Source organism: Chionomys nivalis, chromosome 4, assembly GCF_950005125.1.
Source record: "Chionomys nivalis chromosome 4, mChiNiv1.1, whole genome shotgun sequence".
Taxonomy (NCBI): Eukaryota; Metazoa; Chordata; class Mammalia; order Rodentia; family Cricetidae; genus Chionomys; species Chionomys nivalis.
The window spans coordinates 115,950,982-115,970,979 of NC_080089.1; the positions used below are offsets into that span (position 1 = coordinate 115,950,982).

At 53.2% G+C, this 19,998-nt stretch overlaps 1 protein-coding gene across 1 annotated transcript in view; it reads left to right on the top strand.

Moving 5' to 3' along the window:
• The window catches only part of Ttc21a (tetratricopeptide repeat domain 21A), a 32,067-nt gene extending 12,069 nt beyond the window's left edge, over positions 1 to 19,998 (top strand). Inside the window, exons 9-29 of the mRNA XM_057767394.1 lie at positions 528 to 720; positions 2,253 to 2,350; positions 2,487 to 2,687; positions 3,462 to 3,591; positions 5,142 to 5,299; positions 5,497 to 5,712; positions 9,068 to 9,306; positions 10,273 to 10,345; positions 10,444 to 10,554; positions 10,874 to 11,012; positions 11,177 to 11,283; positions 14,209 to 14,397; positions 15,472 to 15,582; positions 16,054 to 16,135; positions 17,242 to 17,392; positions 17,613 to 17,774; positions 17,883 to 18,075; positions 18,174 to 18,398; positions 18,829 to 18,949; positions 19,062 to 19,129; positions 19,206 to 19,998. Coding sequence (XP_057623377.1) covers positions 528 to 720; positions 2,253 to 2,350; positions 2,487 to 2,687; positions 3,462 to 3,591; positions 5,142 to 5,299; positions 5,497 to 5,712; positions 9,068 to 9,306; positions 10,273 to 10,345; positions 10,444 to 10,554; positions 10,874 to 11,012; positions 11,177 to 11,283; positions 14,209 to 14,397; positions 15,472 to 15,582; positions 16,054 to 16,135; positions 17,242 to 17,392; positions 17,613 to 17,774; positions 17,883 to 18,075; positions 18,174 to 18,398; positions 18,829 to 18,949; positions 19,062 to 19,129; positions 19,206 to 19,283 — 3,045 coding nt within the window. The 3' untranslated portion in view covers positions 19,284 to 19,998. The remainder of the gene's footprint in view (positions 1 to 527; positions 721 to 2,252; positions 2,351 to 2,486; positions 2,688 to 3,461; positions 3,592 to 5,141; positions 5,300 to 5,496; positions 5,713 to 9,067; positions 9,307 to 10,272; positions 10,346 to 10,443; positions 10,555 to 10,873; positions 11,013 to 11,176; positions 11,284 to 14,208; positions 14,398 to 15,471; positions 15,583 to 16,053; positions 16,136 to 17,241; positions 17,393 to 17,612; positions 17,775 to 17,882; positions 18,076 to 18,173; positions 18,399 to 18,828; positions 18,950 to 19,061; positions 19,130 to 19,205) is intronic.

Here is a 19,998-nt window from a genome sequence, read left to right on the forward strand (position 1 = left end):
GTTGGGAGTGGTGATGCCTATGATCCCAGCACTCAAATGGTTGGGGCATAGGATCAGGAGTTCAAGGCCAGCCTCGGCTACATAGCAAGTTAAAGGCCAGCCTGGGCTACATGAGACCCTGTCACAAACACAAAACAACCTGTTGGTAACTACTAAGATCAGTTACTGATGAATGGTGGTGGCGCACACCTTTAATCCCAGCACTCGGGAAGCAGAGGCAAGTGGGTCTCTGTGAGTTCGAAGCCAGTCTTGTCTACAGAGAGAGTTCCAGAAAAGCCAGGACACAGAGAAACCTTCTCTCAAAGAAAAAAAAAATCAGTTACTGTGGCCAGCCAAGAATATGTTTGGAGGATACTATGACTGGAGGCAGGTTCCTCAGGAGATGGATAGCTAGCTACACACAGATCCCAGGGATCTCTTGGGCTCTTTGAGTCCTTCCCAGCTCTGCTGAAATGACTCCACTTCTGGTGTATCTTCACCCAGGCAGCTGGACTGACTCTCTGTTCCCATCTGTCCACTCTTGGCAGTGCGGGAGGCACCAGGCGGTCCAGCGACTTGTGAGCGGCTTCCTGGAGCGCATCTTCATGACCACACCTTCCTGTGCCCTTGTGGCCACAGAGTTGGGCTATCTCTTCATCCTACAGCAGCAAGTGAAGGAAGCATGCTTGTGGTACAAGGAGGCCATGAAGCTAGAGGAGAACCGGCTGGCTGCCTTGGCAGGTCTCCACGGGCCGGGCAGGGTGGCGTCCTGCTCTCCAGACTGTGTGTGAGTTTAGGGGGTACCGTCCTATGGGGATCTTCCAGTGAAGCCACCTATTTAGATGGAAGCCCAGGAATGATCCATGCTGTGGCTGGAGCACCCACATCCTACATCAGCAAAGATGGGAAGGTTGGCGTTTTTCCATGGGTGTTGGGTCTCCTGGAAGTGGAATTATAGACAGTTGTGAGCTGCCATGTAGGTGCTGGGAATTGAATCTGGGTCCTCTGGAAAAGTAGTCAGTGCTCTTAACCCTGAGTCATCTCTCCAACCCCTATGGAATACGGTGTTTTGTCCCTTAAGTAAAGGGCACAATCAGCTGTGTGTGTAGGTGTGCACCTGTCAACCCAGCAGGTGGAAGCCAGGGATCAAGAGTTCAAGGTCGGGCTGGGTGATGGTGGTGCACGCCTTTAATCCCAGCACTCGGGAGGCAGAGGCAGGTGGATCTCTGGGAGTTTGAGGCCAGCCTGGTCTACAAGAGCTAGTTCCAGGACCGGCACCAAAGCTAGACCCTGTCTCAAAAATAGTGATTAAAAACAAGTTAATTACCCTAGTCTATAAAACAGGCAGACATGGCTTAGTAAGTGTTTGCCTGGCCGGTGTAAGCCCTCCAGTCCCCACTACACTACCACTATAGAAACAGTCACCCTGAAAGAAAAGAAGGGGGGCTACAAATATAGCAAATTCACAGTGTGATTGAAACATCACCAACGTAAAGATATAAAAATATGTTTATTCCCCCTAATAATCAGGAGAATATGGATTAGAACTCATTCCTTTGGTCCTTTGACATTGTGTGTATACCTGAGAGGGGTGTACGTGTGTGAATGAGCGTGTGTATGCACACACACCCCCACAGAGGTCAGAAGAGGGTGTTGGATCCCCCGGAGCTGGAGTTGCAGGCAGTTGTGAGCCCTCTGTTGTGAGGACTGGGAACCTAACCTGGGTCCTCTGGAACATGTTTAAATTCTTAGCAGGGTTGGCAAGATGGCTGAGTAGTAAAGTGGCTTCCTTCAAGCCCGACAGCCCGAGTTCCGTCTCCTGAACCCCATAGGAGAGAGCCAACTCCCACAATTGCCTTCTGACCTTCACATGCACCGCATGGCACACAAGTTCACGCATGTGCTTGCACATACACAGTCTTGCTCCATGCATGCTGTGCCCTGAACCCCTAAATCTGTAGATCTTCGGGTTATGTGTTGCTGTGTGTACTTTAGTCACAAATACTTAGAAAACCATGGGAAGGGTTAAACCACACGTGGCTAATGGTGCTTCTCACTGGAGCCATTGTTAAACCAACACATGGATGGGGGATGATTCTCTCTCGGCCTTTCCGCTTCAGTTCTCTGCCCTACACCTGCCTCGCTCCTGCAGTTTGTGAAGATGTGAGGCGACCTCCTGCCTGGGCCCTTCCTTTCCCGTCTCAGTCTGCCCCTGAATCTGCCCGGCTGCTGGCTCTGCTGCTTGCTCAGCTTCGTTCTTGTCCCATCTACAGGGAGCATCTGGTGCCAGATCTTGCAGGGCCAGCTGGAGGAGGCGGCGCACCAGCTGGAGTTCCTCAAGGAGGTGCAGCAATCCCTCGGGAAGTCTGAGGTCAGAGCTAATAGGCAAGGATGGCTTCCCTATGGAGTCTCCAGCAGAGGGCGATCCCAATGGCCGGCCTCACTGCTCGGGCCAGCCTCGGCTCCCGGGCCAGCTCGGCTCCAGGCCCCAAGCCTCTCTTCCACAGGTCCTGGTCTTCCTGCAAGCCCTTGTGGCATCTAAGAAGCAAAAGCCAGAGCAGGAGGCCACCGCGCTCCTGAAGGAGGCAGTGGAGCTGCACTTCTCCAGCATGCAGGGCCTGGCCCTGAGCCCCGAGTACTTCGAAAAGCTGGACCCCCTCTTTCTGGTCTGCATTGCCAAGGAGTATCTGCATTTCTGCCCCAAGCAGGTTAGGGGGATGACCCATCTTCTCAGCAGGGGCCTAAAGTGCAGGTGTGATTGGCAGTCACACAAGGGACAGAAACAAGGGCTTTACCTGGCCAGTCAGCAAGCCCAGCTGAACTGTGAGGAAGCGGTCAGGAATCTAGTGCTTCTGTGGTGTTTATTTGTTGTCTTGGTTTTGAGACAGGGTCTCCTGTAGCCCAGGTTAGTCTCTAACTTGCTGTGTAGCCAGGGATGCCCTTTGAACCCCTGATCCTCCCACCTTCACATCCTGAGAGCTGCCACCACAACCAGTTTATGGGGTGCCATGGATGGAACTCAGTACTTTCCACAAAGCAAGTGCTCTATCCCCTGAGTGACAGCCCCAGCCTGTTCCAGGTCTTTTCAAACAGGAACAGGCTGAAGCCAGATCACCTCAGAGGCTTTTCTGGTGCAGAGCCGGATGTCCCAGGTGATGTGCAGTGTCCTCTCTCTCACAAGTTCCCAGGCCTGTCTGAAGCTGGGGCACAGGCTCCGTATTTGGGTGGGGCAGTACACCGGCCAGCCATGCACCTGTCCTTGTCCTGACAGGAGCTGTAATCCCAGCTCTCAGGCAGCAGAGGAAGGAGGGTTAGAAGTACAAAATCATCCTTGGCTATACAGGGAGTTCAAGGCTGTCATGGGCTACATGAGACCCTGGGCAGATGGTGAGGGAGGATCAGGGGGCAAGTGTTGGTAGGAAGAAGAGGAGGTAGGAGAAGAAATAAGGCAGCCACACATTTAGCCTCTGATCTTCCCACAGCCTCGGTCACCTGGCCAGCTCGTGTCTCCACTTCTTAAACAAGTCGCTATGATCTTGAGTCCTGTGGTGAAGGTAGCCCCGGCCATGATGGACCCACTGTTTGTGACGGCTCAGGTCAAGTTCCTCTCAGGTGAGCAGCAAATGCTAGCAGATACCTGGTGGAGCTTCTGTCTTAGGGTGTAGCCACAGGCTCCTTGCCTGGGATTCTTTTCCTGTTTGTATATATGACACACACACACATACCTGCATACATACATACATACACACGTATGTACATACATACACACACAGAATACCGCTGTGAGGAAACTGGAAGGCCACGTGGGACAGGAATAGTATTTCCGTGAGGCCCCAGATGGCGAGGCTTTCACTGAGGCCACAGTCAGGTCTGCCAACTTCTCCCATGTCCCAGTTTAGGCATCAGAGAGAGGAAAGGAAAGAACATTCTGTGGGCGGCCAGTTGTTCTCTGCGATACACAGCCCTCCCCTGAAGCACTTCACTTAGGGCCTGCACCATCTCCCTGCCTGCGGAATCCACTGTTACCACGTCTCCCGCTGTCTCTACGCTGAGGGCTTTCACTCACCTGAGGGCTCTTAAGACTTTGTCCTCAAGGCTCTCTGGGCCAGGTTTACTCATAGTTTTAATGTCCTCTGGGTCCAAGGCCAGGGAAGAAGAACTGTCCCAGAGGTGCTGGCAGCTACCAGCAGGTTTGGAACCAACGCTAGGTCTCCAAGAGGTGAGGTTGCCATGGTGACCTCTTCCTCTCCACAGCACACAAGAAAAGATGAGGGAGTTTGGGACCCAAAAAAGGTGTATCCCAACTTACAAGTGATGGCTTCCAGGCGGCAGCTATGTAGAGGCCTGACTACAGAAGGAGAAAGTGCCCCTCCTAGCCTTCTGCACCCTGGCATTTAGCTGCCACTATCAAACCAGGACAGCATGCCTGGCTTCAGAGGGGCACCTAAGTTTCCTAGTGTCAGGAGTTCAGACCTCCACGGCTTGAGTTTAAATGAAGACTTTGACCCTTGGGATAAATTGCTTACATGACTACATCCTGAATCCCATATCCAAAAGACAGTATGTCAAGGCCCAAGTAGGTATAGGGCCTCATTAACATGCACAAGGTCCTAGGTTTGATTCCCAGAACCATGAAAAATAAAGATAAAATACAAGGGTCAAAAACAAAACTTACAGGGTCATGCAGATGTCAAGTCTAGTCAGACTTTAACAAGCCTGGCAGGGCAGTCATTAAAGCATGTTTCTTGTGATTGCAATGGCCTGAGCTTGATCCCTCCTTGTGATCCTAGTGCCAGAGAGGCAGACAGGGACAGGTGGAAGCCCGGGGTGGGCTGGCTGGCCAGCCTAGCCTGCATGCTGAGCTCCAGTCCAGAGACCAACCCTGTCTCAACACAAGGTGAATGGCTCCTGAGGAATGTACTGGAGTTGTCTTCTGGTGTGCAACACACACACACACACACACCGCATATTCTCTCTCTCTCTGTCTCTCTCTCTGTCTCTCTCTCTCTCTCTAACTGGGTAAAATACCAACATTTGACAGAGATTTCTGTAAATACCAGATTTCCAAATGGTCACATATGTGAAACCCATTCTTCCTGTACTTGTTGGGTCTCGGGGGCTCCTAAAGCTCTCTTATGCAGGCTTTGGTTCTGTGTCCCTAGGAGAGCTGGAGAACTCCCAGAGCACCCTGCAGCGCTGCCTGGAGCTGGATCCCACCTTTGTGGATGCCCACCTCCTCATGTCCCAGATCTACCTGGCTCAGGGCAACTTTGCCATGTGTTCCCACTGTTTAGAGCTGGGTGTCAGCCACAACTTCCAGGTGGGAGCTCTCTGCACTCTGCGGCCAATCGAACACCCCTTTCTGGACCATTGCTGGGGCAGGGGAGCATATAAAGACGTAGGAACTCTGCTAGCCCACAGGCAGGGCAGGCTCATTGGTTCCCTCGGAGAAGCTCCCCAGGCTGCCATGTGAGCAGCAGAGGTAAGCTAGCCCCAGTTCCACTCTGCCTCTCCTAGGTCCGAGACTACCCCCTCTACCACTTCATCAAAGCCAGGGCCCTCAACAAGACTGGTGACTATGCCGAGGCCATAAAGACCTTGAAGATGATCGTAAAACTGCCCACCACAAAGGCGGAAGAGAGCAGGAAGAGCCGAGGCCCCTCCGTACGGCCCAGTGAGCGGGCGTCCATCCTGCTGGAGCTAGTAGAGGCCCTCCGACTGAATGGGGAGCTGGTGAGAAACGCCTTACATGGGGCTGGGGATTAGGCCATGAAAGCATCGGGACCAGAGTCCAGATTGCCAGAACCCCCAATGCGTCTGAGGGTTCTAGGTTCAGTGAGAGAGACTGAACTTGATGATAAAATGATCACAGAGGATGATACCTGATGTCAGTTTCTTCCCTGCTCATGCAAACATGAGTGTGCACCTGCACACTCACGCCTCCACCCCCCAACGCGAACATGCATACACACATGCGTGCACACTAAACACATAGACACGCAACAAAGAAAAAACCGCTTTGCTCCCATTCCCTGGGCTGGGGCACATTTGGAGGCCCCAGGAGACCAGCCTGGGGCCAAGCTCTGATTTTGTCTGAGGTTCACTTCACTTGGGCTATGATCTGAGCCCTTTTGTTTGTTGATTAGGTTTGGTTGAGACAGAGTTCTCTAATGTAGCTCCGGCTGTCCTGGAACTCACTATATATACCAGGCTGACCTCAAACCTGCAGAGATACCCCTGCCTCCGCAAGAGGCAAGAACAAGGCTTGGAGGAGCTGAAATCTGTATGATACTCTGGCCTCAGCAGCCTTGCCAGCTCACAGGATGCGGTCTGCCCTGGACCATCTCTGTGACCAAGGCCCATATCTTTCCCTTGTGATGCACCTGACTGAGATGGAAAACTAGCCAGAAAGGGTTTTTTTTTCCCCCTTTAAAAATAAAGGACTGTGAAGATGGCTCAGTTGGTAAAGTGTTTGCCATGGAAGTGTGAGGACCTGAGTTGGATCCTGGAGGAAAGGGGAGGTGTTGACTGATGTTTCTGTCCCACCAGGTCCCACAGCCATTTAGTCCCAAATAAGCACACAGAGGTCTACATTAATCATAAACTGGTTGGCCTAGTAGCTCAGGCTTCCTATTAATTAATTCTTACATCTTACATTAATCCATTATTCTTGTCTGTGTTAGCCACATGGCTTCGTACCTTTCTCAGTGAGGCAGTCACATCTTGCATCCTCTGTGACTGGGTGACGACTGCAGACTAACTCTTTCCTCTTCCCAGAATTCTTCTGTTCTCATTGCCCCACCTCTACTTCCTGCCTGTGCCTGGCTACTGGCCAATCAGCATTTTATTAAACAAGTACAAGAAACAAGTCTTTACAGTATAAAACCATTGTCCCACAGCAGGGAGGCAGCATGGTGGTTTGAAAGGAAATGGATCCCAAAGGGAGCGACACTAATGGGAGGTGTTGGAGTAGGTGTGGTCTTGTTAAAGGGAGTACATCACTGTGGAGGAGGGCTTCGAGGACTTACATATGCTCAAGTCACACCCAGTGAGATAGTTCACTTCCTGTCGCCTTTGGACCAAGATGTAAGGATGCTCAGTTACCTCTCTAGCACCATGTCTGCCTGCATGCTGCCTTGCTTCCTGCCATGATGATAATGGACTAGACCTCTGAACTATGTGAGCCACCAAAATTAAATGTTTCCCTTTATAAGAGTTGCTGTGGTCATAGTGTCTCTTAACAGCAATAGAAACCCTAACTAAAGTCTGGAGAGATGGCTCAGTGGTTAAGAGCTTTGCCTGCTCTTCCAAAGGTCCTGAGTTCAATTCCCAGCAACCACATGTGCTCACAACCATCTGTAATGAGATTTGGTGCTCTCTTCTGGCCTGCAGGGATACATGCAGGCAGAACACTGAATACCTAATAAATAAATAAATCTAAAAAAAAAAAAAAAAAAAAAAAAAAAAAAAGAGGAAACGCTAACTAAGACACCAGTACTGGAGAGGCAAAGGCAGGCAGATCTCTGTGAGTTCAAGGCCAGCCTATAAACAAAGCAGGTTCCAGGACAGCCAGAGCTGTTACACAGAGAAACCCTCTGTTCAAAAAAGCCATGCTTGGGCGGGGGGGGGGGGGGGGGGGGCGGGGGAGGGGGCGGGGACACGACACATGACTGTAATTCCAGATGGGGAAGTGGAGCTGGGAGGATCTCTGGGGCTCACTAGCCAGTCAGCCCACTCTAATGAACAAGCTTCAGGGCCATGAGAGACTCTCAGAAAATCAAGTGGGTGGCTCCTAGGGATAACACCTGAGATTGACCCCTGGCGTGTGGTTACATGTGCTGGTATGCCTGCTCATGCTCGAGCATGCAGCTGTAACTCACACACACACACACACACACGACTCTCTGGGTAAATGTGTGAACATGGAAGCAAAACTACCCAAAGTAACACAAGACAGGTAGAGACAGATGTTCTACCTGTGCAGAACCAGGAACTGCCCACCCAACCTCAGCTGACAGCTCAGCTGTTCCTAAAGCTAAGGGTTCATCTGTCAGGCATCAGGAAGGGAACTGGGTGAAGGACAACAAGCCCAGATGTTCCCACTGGGGACAGAGAGTAGGGGAGTGGGGCTGGGGACGGACTGGGGCCCGGGATAGAGTGAGACAGCTCCCCCTGCACCTAGGGGCACAGGGGCACCCCTAGGGTGGCCAAGCTCCAATCCAAGCTGATAGAGGTCTCAAATGCAGCACCCTCTACTTCTGTCCATCCTCAACTCAGGAGAACAAGCAGGTGATAAGCTGAAAGTCAGTTCTGCAGTCAGACAAAGAGAGGGGTCATGAGATGTGAGCCCAGGGTTCTGCCCAACTTCCTTAAAAGGCACTCCCAGAGGAGGTTGCAGTCTGGCGCAACAGTGCCAAAGAGTGTTCTCACTACAGCCTAGCACTTTGGGGTTTGGAGGACTAGCGTTGTTTGACTTGGTTTTTTGTTGTTGTTGCTTGTTTGTTTGTTTGGTTGGTTGGTTGGTTGGTTGGTTAGTTGGTTGTTTAGTTTTGCTTTTGCTTTTTTAACTTTTAAAGTTGCATTTATTTATTTTTGTATATATGCATATATGAACATGTATGCATACATGCATGCGTGCATGGAGGTCAGAGGACAAATTTATGAGAGTTGGCTCCCTCCTCCCACCATATGCACCTGGGGATTGAACTTCGCAGCCAGCACCTTTACCTGCTGAGCCGCGTTGTCACCCCTTCACCAGATTGGCATGAAACTCATGATCCTCCTTCCTCAGCCTCTTGAGTGTTAGAATTGTGGGTGTTCATCATCATGACTGGCCTCCCGGCGAAACTCCTGTGGAAAGGGTGTGGTTGGATGAGCTGTCCCCATTAGAGAAGGCACAATCATGACAGCAGCGTCTTTGTGTTCTAATGACCAGCCATTGCCTCCACAGCTGCTCTGCAAGTGGCCAAGTATCTTCTTGGCACAGGCGCACCCCTGGACTGGGACTGGAACAGAGGTATAAATGTCCTCGGGTCACCTGTAATAGATCTTAACAAAGAGAGGGTCTGTTTGGTCCTCCACCTTGTAGCACGAAGCCACCAAGATCATGCAGGATGCCATCAATGAGTTCAGCGGCACGCCGGAGGAGATGCGCATCACAGTCGCCAACGTGGACTTGGCGCTGAGCAAAGGCAACGTGGACTTGGCCCTGAGCATGCTGAGAGGCATCACGCCCAAGCAGCCCTGCTACACGGAAGCCAAGGAGAAGATGGCCAGCATTTACCTGCACACGCGCAAGGACGTGCGCCTCTACATAGGCTGCTACATGTAAGCTCCACCCACGCGGCAGGCGGCTGGCACGCTTTCCCTGGAGGCTGGGGAGGGTTCCCTCCTGTTATATGCCTTCAACTTGGTCTCCAGAGTGTATCCCCAGAGTGCATTAGACCACATTAGACCCCGTAAGTCTCCCTGGCCGAGGGTGAGTTCCGAGGACCCTCAGCCCTTCCCCCGCGCTGTGTGTTTTACATTATGGTGGGAGCATATAGGTCCGGATTCCAGCACTGGTGCCAACGGAACCATGAGAACAACTCACACCTTGGCCCTGCTGTCTGCCTTTCCTTGGTGCAGGGCCTCAGGGGTGATCAGTGCCGGGTGGGCGAGGAAAGCATGGAAGTCGGAAGCACCGTCCCTGACTCCTAGAATTTGGTATTAGAACCTCAAGAGGTCCTTCCCAGCCCCTTTCTCTGGGAAAAACTAGGCAGTCTGGGGCTTGAGGAGCTGGGAGGGTAGGAACTGACCAACAGGGATTAGACTTTCAGGGAAGCAGTGTGGGGCTGGGGTGGGGCTCAGTGGCTGTGTGCTTGCCAGACATGTCCCATGACCTGGGTTCTAACCCAGCGTCTCAGGAAAAGGAAGTATAACTGGGGGTGTAGCCCAGTTACGGAGTGCTTAGCTTAGCATCCCGTTAGCTCCACATTCAGTCTTCAGTGTGACATAAGACCAGGTGGGGCGACCCGCCGCTGTAACCCCAGTACTTGGGAGGTAGAAACTAGAGAACCCGAGTTCATAATCAGCCTGAGACATGGACCCTGGGCTCAAAAACTACCAAGTCCAAACATGCAAAACAGTATGGCCGCTCATGGAGAAGACCAGAGGGCCTCGGCCATGGCCTGGACGAACAGCAGGTGCGAGCCTGGCTATTAGTGCTCCCCAGGATCTCTGGGACTCAAGATGATGAACAGATGGACACTCGCCAGGCCCAGGCCTGAGAGAGGAAGTTGGTTTCTCCCGTAGGGAGCTCTGTGAACACCTGCCCGGCCCCCACAGCAGCCTGCTACTGGGTGATGCTTTCATGAACATTCAGGAGGTAAGGAGAGAGACTCTCTGGGCCTTGCTAACTGGCTCCCAGGATCACTTCTCTGGTGAGAGGAGAGAAAGACACCCCCTCCATACTTTCCCCACCAGCCTGAGAAGGCCCTGGAGGTGTACGATGAGGCCTATAGAAAGAACCCTCACGATGCCTCCTTGGTCAGCAGGATCGGACAAGCCTACATGAAGACCCACCAGTATGCCAAGGTGAGGCTCCCCTAGGGAGGGCCAGCCACGCAGGGAAAGAGCTTAGAAAGCCCACGAGTTGGGGGTCTAGATGGGAAGGTACAGCATTTTGCTCCAGCTTCCTGCTGAAAGCGTGACGGGGAGTGGGGTGAGCACACCAGTCTGCACTGTCTGCCCTCCCTGTTTCACCTGAGGCCTGAGCCCCGCTGGGAGGCGGGAATGGGGCTTCCGTGTGCCTAGGGGCGAGGGGCGATCTGATGTGGTGGCTGCTGGAGGGACATGGTGTCAGCAACCCCCACGCAGAGCCAAGCTGAGGCCAGTATTTCCCGTGTGCACGAAGGCCATTAATTACTATGAGGCCGCCCAGAAGATCAGTGGGCAGGACTTCCTGTGCTGTGAACTGGCCGAGCTGCTGCTGAAGCTGAAGAAATATCACAAGGCAGAGAAGGTGCTGAAGCAGGCCTTGGAACGAGACTCTGGTGAGGCGGTGTTCGAACTCGCTCTGACCCCTGTCCACATTAGCTAGGGATCTGAACCCAGTCCTTCCCACCAACCCACGGGCCAGACTAGCTGACTGAGACGTGTGTGTGTGTGTGTGTGTGTGTGTGTGTGTGTGTGTGTGTGTGTCTCTCTCTCTCTCTAGAGGTCAAGGACATTCCATCACTGATGAATGAGGTCAAGTGCTTGCTTTTGCTGGCAAAGGTTTACAAGAATCATAAAAAAGAGGATGTGGTTGGAACGCTGAACCAGGTAACTGACCCAAGGTCTTTGTAGCTCCTGATGTCGGGGAGGAAGGAGGCTCAGCCCACGGGCCTGCCAGGGTGCAGACCTTCCTCAAGAGAGGCCCATCACCCTCTCGTCTGAGAACCCTGGGCTGGGCTGGGCTGAGAAGGGCCGGGAGATAGTGACTTTGTCCTTAAGAAGAGTGAGGTGACCGTCGGCGTGAGAGTGGCAGAAAGTCCATGCATTGAAAGCTCTGTGAAGCTATGTTTGTCCCCCTCTCCTTCCCTCCCTCTGTTCCTTCCTCCTGCCCTCCCTAGCTCAGTACCTACCTTCCTTCTTTTAGAGACAGGGTCTTCCTAGTTTACCCAGCTAACCTAGAGCTCTCACTATGTAGCCCAGGCTGCCTTACGGTAGTCTTCCTACCTCAGTGGCTGAGTGCTGGTATCCAGGGAAGCACCGCTATGTCCGGTTTCTCTGCTCTTTTTTAAGTTTTCACAGCGGTGCTTTGGGCTAAACACTATGACATTCCCATCTGACTGAGAAAACCTTTCAAGGCATGAAGACTAAAACCCAGAGCTAAGTACAGATGTTTATGACTTGAGGTGATTTGGCTGAGAGTTCTAGAACTTTTCAGAACTGTAGGTCGAGTTCTGAATTTTTATTTTTCCTGGGCTAGAGATAGATGGCGCTCTTCTGCCTGGCAGATGCTAACAGTGGCAGCGAGCAACAGCTTCCCAGGGGCCACTCACTGCCAGGCTAGCCCAGTGCTCTACAGTGTTCTTCTTGCTAAGCTTTGGTGCTCACGGTGTTCAGTACAGTCAATGCTGTTTTCTCCCAACACAGGGTTTGTCTGTGTAGTCCTGGTTGCCCTGAAACTCACTTTGTAGACCAGGCTGGCCTCAAACTCAGAGATCCACCTGCCTCCCAAGTGCTAGGATTAAAGACTTGCATCACCACTGCCCAGCTCTAGTCAATGCTGTTTCGTAAGATTTAATCTTATCAATATAATTGTTTACCTACACATATGTATGTGCACTGCATGCATGCCTTGTGCCTGTGGAGAGCAGAACAGGGCAATAGATCCCTTGGCACTGGAGTTATAGGTGGTTGTGAGCTGCCCGATTTGGGTGCTGGGAACAAAACACGGGTCCTCCACAAGAGCAGTGTGTGCTCTTCAGTGCTGAGCCATCTCTCCAGCCCAAGAATTTTGAATTTTTATTTTTCTGAAACAGCATCTCACTCTATAGCCCTGGCTGGCCTAGTACTTACTGTGTGGGTCATGACCCCTATGGGGGTCAAATGGCTTTCACAGGGGTCACCTATCAGAATGCACAGATATTAACATCACAATTCATAACAGTAGCAAAATTACAGTTATGAAGTAGCAACAAAAATAACTTTATGGTTGGAGGTCACCACAACACAAGGAATTTTATTAAAGGGCCGCAGCATTATGAAGGTTGAGAATGACTGACATAGACTAAGCTGGCCTTGAACTCAAAGATCCGTCTGTTTCCCAAGTACAGAGACACCTGAATCAACACATCTTTTACTTGCATGTATTCACCTTACAATGGGTTTATCATAAGTCAAGGAGATGGACCTGAGATTGAAGTCTGGCCTGTACCAACACATCTTCTTCCCATACGGGGCTGCCCTGATCCACACGCCCTTGGCCATTCCTGTCGGGCCTTCCTCACTTTCCACCTGCAAGAACAGGTTCCCACTTGTTCCCAGGGCAGAGTCGTCGTCTGTCCGTCGTCCCGTCGTCCCCCCCCCGTCCCCCCCCGTGTTCCCCCCCTCCCCCCCCCCCCCCGCCTCTGACCACTTGAGGTACAGGGTTTCTCTGTGTGACAGTCCTGGCTGTCCTGGAATCACCAGTAGACCAGGTTGGCCTTGAACTCACAAGATCCTGCTAGCCTCTGCCTCCCAAGTGCTGAGATTAAAGGCGTGCCTTCTAGTCAAGCCCTGATAAGGTGCCTTATCTTGTTTACCACCCAATCTACTTATCTCTTTGTCCTTAAGGAGCCAGCACTAGTTCTCACTCACTTCTAGCAACTTGGCTATCTTTCCTGTTCCTCACCTCCTCCATTCACTTCTTGGAAGCGAGAGAACTGCCTCATTTTCCAGAAGGGAGATAAACGCAGAGCAAATGTGTCCGCCAAAGCACAGCCCCGGGACATAGTTGAGTTGGTAGCAGGCACAAATGCCTTGGTTCTCCCTTCAGTACTACACAAACCAGGCATGGTAGCACAGGATCTTTGATTATATAATGAGTTCCAGGCCAGCGTGAGTACGGAAGACCCTGTCTCAAACAGCAATGGAAACCCATCCCGGGGCTCTCTGGAGGCAGAAGACAGTCTCTGTAAGTTTCAGGCCAGCCTAGTCTACATAACAAGTTCCATATCAGCCAGGACTACATAGTGAAACCCTGTCTCAAACAACAAAAAGCCAGCCTGAGCTTGGTTGGCACATGCCTTTAATCCCAGCTCTGTAGAGGCAGAAACAGGACGGTCTCTGAGTTTGAGGCCAGCCTGATCTACTTAACAAGTTCCATATGAGCTAGGGCTACATAGTGAGACCTCATCTCAAAAACAAAGCAATAAACACCACTAGTAACAAATGCCCAGCCGGCTCTGGGCACCTACTGTATGTTGCTCTAGCCTGCAAGACAGCCCAAAGCAAATCGACACACAGCCCCAAGGTGTGGTGGAGGCAGGGCAGGCAACTAAAGACAAGTTTGCCCTCCACTTCTGCTCCTTGGGGGGTGGGGCGGACAGGGGCAGGCGGGTTGGGGGGCAGTGCAGGCCTCCCTCCCGTGTGCTGAGGGAGTGGCCCCGATTTCCTCAAGGTGCTCTTTCTGACATTGCCAGCTATAGAACACACTGGGAAGTCCTGTGGCCTGGCACCTGAGCTGGGGGTCTCTGATCCTAGCCTCACTGGTTCCCCCAGGCCTTGGACCTCCAGTCCCGGATACTGAAGAGGGTTCCCCTGGAGCAACCCGAAATGCTCCCCTTCCAGAAGCAGTTGGCAGCCTCCATCTGCATCCAGACCGGGGAGCATTACGTGACAGGGAAAGACTACGACAGCGCCGTGAAGTCCTACAAGAACGCCCTCTCCTACTCGCCAATGGACAACAAGGTGCGTGGCCCTCGAAATGACACCGTGGGGGCCGGGGAGGTGGCCAGGTGGCACAGCACTTGCCTAGCGCCCACAGAGCCCTGGCTTCAGTCACCATTCACTACAAACCAAGTAGGGTCGTACCCAACTGTAACCTCAGCCCTTGGAAGGTGGAGGTAGGACCAGGAGTTTGGGGTGGGTATCCTTGCCGAGAGAGCTGCTGCAGGTGTAAAGCCAGAGGGAAAGAAGGAAGGCCAGCTTTGGGCCATTTATGAAGGCTAGAAATAGGGAAAGACAGCCCTGGAAGTCTCATTGGCCTGGCCTTTGTCAGTTCCCGCTGGTGGGGGTGCCACTGGTAGGGATGCGGGGTGACTCGTGGTTGCCAGGCTGCGTGGGAATCTGGCCCAGGTTGAGTTTCCAAGCCAGCTGAGAATCGTGGCAGGGGTGTGGTGCCAGATGAGGAAACAGTTCACACTAAGTTCACACTCTTCTAAAGAGCCTGGACATTGGAAGAGTGACCTTGGTTTAGTGTCCCCCGCCTGTGCCCCCTCCTCGCATACTACATAAAACTTGTCATCTCAGCACCTGGCAGGAGGCAGGAGGTCATCCTCGAGTACATAATGAGTTGGAGGCTAGCCTGGGATACATGACCCATGAAAGACATGTCTCAAAAACATAGTTAAATATGTTGTATGAAAAAAAAATAATAAAAAAATTAGCTTGGTATCTGTTCACCCTTTGACAGGCCTTGGTGACTGTGGGGTAGGGCGGGCATGACCCTTGCCTGAGATTGGCCTCAGGCAAGAGGAAAAGAGTAGCAAGAAGGAGATTCTAGCACGTTGTCATCTGTCCAGGAATCCAGGACACAGAGGAGTCCCCAGAGGAAGCAGCAGAGGCCAAAGGATGAGATTAGTGGCTTAGCCAGGCCCCAGCTCATTCCGTTGGTAAAACCAACAGAACGGCAGGGGAACTGGGTGAGAGGGAGGCCTGCTTTCAAAGCCAATAGTCGCGGAGGCGGCGGCGGGTTCGGAGGGAGCCAAAGGTGACTGCAGCGAACGCGGAGCTGGCTTGTTTTCCTGTCTGGTCTCCGCACAGGTGGCGTTGGAGCTGGCGCAACTCTACCTGCTTCAGGGGCAGCTGGACTTGTGTGAACAGCGCTGTGGCCCCCTCTTACAGATGGAGCAGACGCACGAGAGAGCTGCGGTGGTAGGAGCTGCCTGTCATGCTGCGCACCGCCCCGAGGGCCCCCGTGACAGATTCCTAATTATTTAACCTCAGACAATTCACTGTCCCACCCTAAGAGCTTTGGGGCCCTGTCCCAGCCTCCTGATCTGTCCTTCTTGGGGAGGCGGGGGGGGGGGGGGGTGGGGGGGGAGGCATGGGAAGGCCAGCAGGGGGCAGCAGCGTCCTCGAGGCTAGGCTGGGGGCGGGGCACGATTGGACCAACTTCAGGGGAAACCACACCCCCTGTTAGGTGAAGGTCGGGTGACTGTGAAATCACCCTCCCTGGTCAGCCTTCTCCTGGGCCACCCCAGGCCTCCGCCTTGCAGGGTAGAAAGACACCTGCAGTCCTCCGGGGGCTCACAGGCTCTCCGGACCAGGGAGGCTACCTGGGGAGTCTTCTACTTTCCTTCCCGGCCAGCCCCCACGAAGCCGCCCTTGTGTGTCTTCTAATAGATGCTGGCTGACCTGATGTTCAGAAAACAAAACTACGAAGCGGCCATCAGTCTCTACCGCCAAGTGCTGGAGAAAGCTCCAGGTACTCGGGGCCAGAAGACCGCCTCCCCACCCAGCCAGGATGGCTATCCCAGAGAAGGGTGGGCCTTATCCCCTCCTTCCTGGCTGGGCAGAGGAAGCCCCTTCCTTCCCAATTGTTCCCAGAGAAGCAGGAAACTGATAAAGACCCAGAACGTGGCAGCCCTTCCTGAGTCCAAGGGGGCCAGTTCCTGGACCCAGGCGCTTGGCACTGGAACCAGGACAGCCTGTCTGTCCCTATATCGCAACTACTGGGACTCAACACAGTCCCCTCTATGGTCACACCCACCTGGAAGCCGGTAGGCATTCTCTCTGGGTTGGTTAGCCACACCCCTAGTTGCTACTGAATGAAACAGCAGCTTCAAGGGTCAAACCTGAAACCCAAGCCAGAGGCCCAAGCCTCTGCGGTCCCACAGGACAAGCAGTTGTGCTTAGCAGCAGAGTCTCCCAGTCAGGCTGCCTGGGTGTGAAGCCTGGTATGCCCAGTAGCCATGCAACCTTTGAAAACCTACTCACTCCTCCATGCTCAGCGTCCCCTTCTGTCGAAACGGGGACAGAAAGAGGGCTCAGCCCTGTAGTTAAATCACAGGTAGGACATCACAGAGCCAGGTAGGGGGTAAGTGCTGTGTGTGTGTGTGTGCGTGCGTGAGAGAGAGAGAGAGAGAGAGAGAGAGCCCCTAGAGGTCAGGGGACAACATGAGTGCCCTGCTCTAGCACCTTCATCTTGTTCCCTTGAGACAAGATCTCTTGCTGAACTTGAACTTGGAGATAGCCAGCAAGCCCCAGAAATCCTCCAAAGTCTGCCACCCTTTGCTTTCCAATGGGTGCTGGGGATTCGAACTCAAGTCCTCGTGTTTTGCTCGGCAGGTGCCTTTCTGACCAAGGCATGTGGATATTCTAAGCACTGTATCATTTACTCACTTTTGTGTATGCAATTTCTCTGCTCAGCCTAAACAAGTAGTGTCTCCTGAGACCTCCTCAAGGTCCAGTGTTCCCTTCTCCCGCCTCAGTCCTCAGAACACCAGCCTGGTGTGGTGCTGTCCACTGCATGCTGCAGATTTCTGCTCTCTCTCTCTCTCTCTCTCTCTCTCGCTCTCTCTCTCTCTCTAGACAATTTTTTGGTATTGAATAAGTTGATTGATCTGCTACGACGGAGTGGCAAGCTTGAAGAGGCCCCTGCTTTCTTTGAACTGGCCAAGAAGGTGTCTAGCCGGGTGCCTTTGGAGCCAGGGTTTAACTACTGCCAAGGCCTTTACTGCTGGTGAGTTAGCCTGGAGCATACTGAGGAGCCGTGGTAGGATAACAGGCCTCCCTAGCAGATAGCTAGGGTCTTGCTCAGCAGAGGGGAAGCAGAGAGCAGCCTCCAGAAAACACTCAGACCAGATATCCAGAGTGCCCCCCATGTGTCCACGCACCCTGGTCTCCACATGCCTTACACAGCTCCTCTGACCGACTCCTGGCATTTCCTGCACTCTTTGTAGGCACATTGGACAGCCCAACGAAGCCTTGAAATTTCTGAACAAAGCCCGAAAGGACAGTACCTGGGGCCAGATTGCCACCTGCTACATGGTCCAGATCTGTCTGAACCCTGATAATGAGATTGTCGGTGGGGAGACCTTCGAGAGCCTAATGGCTGACAGCAAGTAAGAGGGCTGGGGTAAGCACGGGGTGGGGGCGCACAGGAAGGGGCCTCAGCCAGGCCAGGTGAGGGCCACAGAAGCAGGCTGTCAGCCCGAGCCCCATGCCTACAGCTCCACCAGTAGGAAAGAATCCCAGCAACACGGGGTGCGCACTGCAGAGAAGCTCCTGCGGGAATTTTACCCACACTCGGACTCCAGGCAGACCCAGCTGCGGCTGCTGCAGAGCCTCTGCCTGCTGGCCACCAGGGAAAAGGCGAATGTAGAGGCGGCTCTCGGGTCCTTTATCGAGATGGCCCAGGCTGAGGTGCGAGAGCCAGGGATGGGTTCTGGTGGGCAGGGGTCAAGATGGGGGTGATAGCCAAAGTGCCCCAGTGTACCACTCACGCTTCCGCGCGTGTGCAGAAGGACAGTATCCCTGTATTGCTGGCCATGGCACAGGCCTACATGCTACTGAAGCAAGTCCCCAAGGCTCGCACGCAGCTGAAGCGCCTCGCCAAGGTCCCGTGGACGCTGGATGAGGCCGAATACCTGGAAAAGAGCTGGCTTCTGCTAGCTGACATATACTGCCAAGGCGGCAAGTTCGACCTGGCCTCGGAGCTGCTTCGCCGCTGCCTCCAGTACAACAAGGCAAGGATCCACTGGGGTGGGAGAATAAGGGAGGTGTGAGCATGATGGGGAGAGGTAGAGTCAGAGGGGCAAGTCAATGACAAACCCGGAACCAGGAGCCACAGGTCAAGGAAGAAGCCAAGTTTAGTGGGGTCAGGCACGGCTGGGAGAGGAGCGAGGGAGGTCGGTGGGCTTGAGGGATGCGCAAGGATTAGCTTCTGACAGATAGGATGCTAGAGGAGGGGCTTTCTATGAAGGGGTCGTGCCAGCTTTTGAGTAAGGAGTGGGTACACAGTTAAACCCTCAAAATGTTGAGGGTGCTCTTGGGTGTCCCTGTGTACTTTGGGTTAATGCTGCTCACTGCCATCCCGTTGCCCCCTCCTGGTCCCAGCCTGAGGACCATGGTGGCTGCTTTGGGGCAGGCAGACACGCTCACTGGCTTTCCCTGCAGTCTTGCTGCAAGGCCTATGAGTACATGGGTTTCATCATGGAAAAAGAGCAGTCCTACAAGGATGCGGCCACCAACTATGAGCTGGCCTGGAAGTACAGTCACCAAGCCAGCCCTGCCATTGGTAAGACAACAGGCCAAGGTGCCCGGGGGCTAGTGCCCAAGTCCCGCATCCTGGCGGTTGACAGAGCCCGAGGGCTCCCCCTTACCAAGGCATCCTCCCTACCTCCGGACAGGTTTCAAACTGGCTTTCAACTATCTGAAAGACAAGAAATTTGTGGATGCCATCGAAGTCTGTCACACTGTAAGTCGTCAGCACAAGTGGGATGATGCAGGAACCCCCTGCCTGGTTCCACACGTCTGATCTATCTCTGTACCAGGTCCTGACGGAGTACCCCAATTATCCCAAGATCAGAGAGGAAATTTTGGAGAAAGCCCAAGGGTCCTTGAGGCCCTAGCTGTGACTGGAGAGGGCTTGAGCCGGTAGAAGTCATCGGTCTATACACACTACATGGGGGAGAGCAGGAAGTGGACCGGTGGAGAAAGAATTGGGAAAATGACATATTCTCGCCATTTCTGTATTGTCTGTGGTTTATTTTGACTCATGCCTCATCTGGCCTGAAGGTGTCTAGAAGCTTTATGTCTTTAAGGCCTAAGAAGCAACTTTCCCTGGGGCTCTCTGGCCCCTTCCTCATGGAGCTCACTTTTGTTCCAGACTCTTGAAGAAGCAGAACAAAGAGATCTCCCAGTAGAGCAATGGCTGGGAAAAAGCACCCTATAGCTATTTCAGAGTGTCCCCTGCCCCAATCTTGTTCCCAGTATCTCGGAACTAGAGAAGCAACTACCCCTCCCTACCATGATGTCCACTGAGCCTGCCCTGGCAGTGGGCTCAGACCGTAGGACCACCTGCAGAAGGGCCTGAACTAAGACCCTGTGCAAAAGGGTCAACAGATTATCAAGGCCCATTGTCTTCATTGTATTCATCCACCTCCCCCAAGCTGGACCTCACCTGGTAGGGACAAGTCACATTCCCACTGAGCCACATCCTGCCCCTGCAATCACCACACTTTGGATTTTGTGAAAGATACTGGCCAGCCAGCTCTCCTTCTAGGAAACCATTTAACGCCTGAGCGGGCAGGCGGCAGGCGCAGTGCGGCAGTCCCTATTCAGATG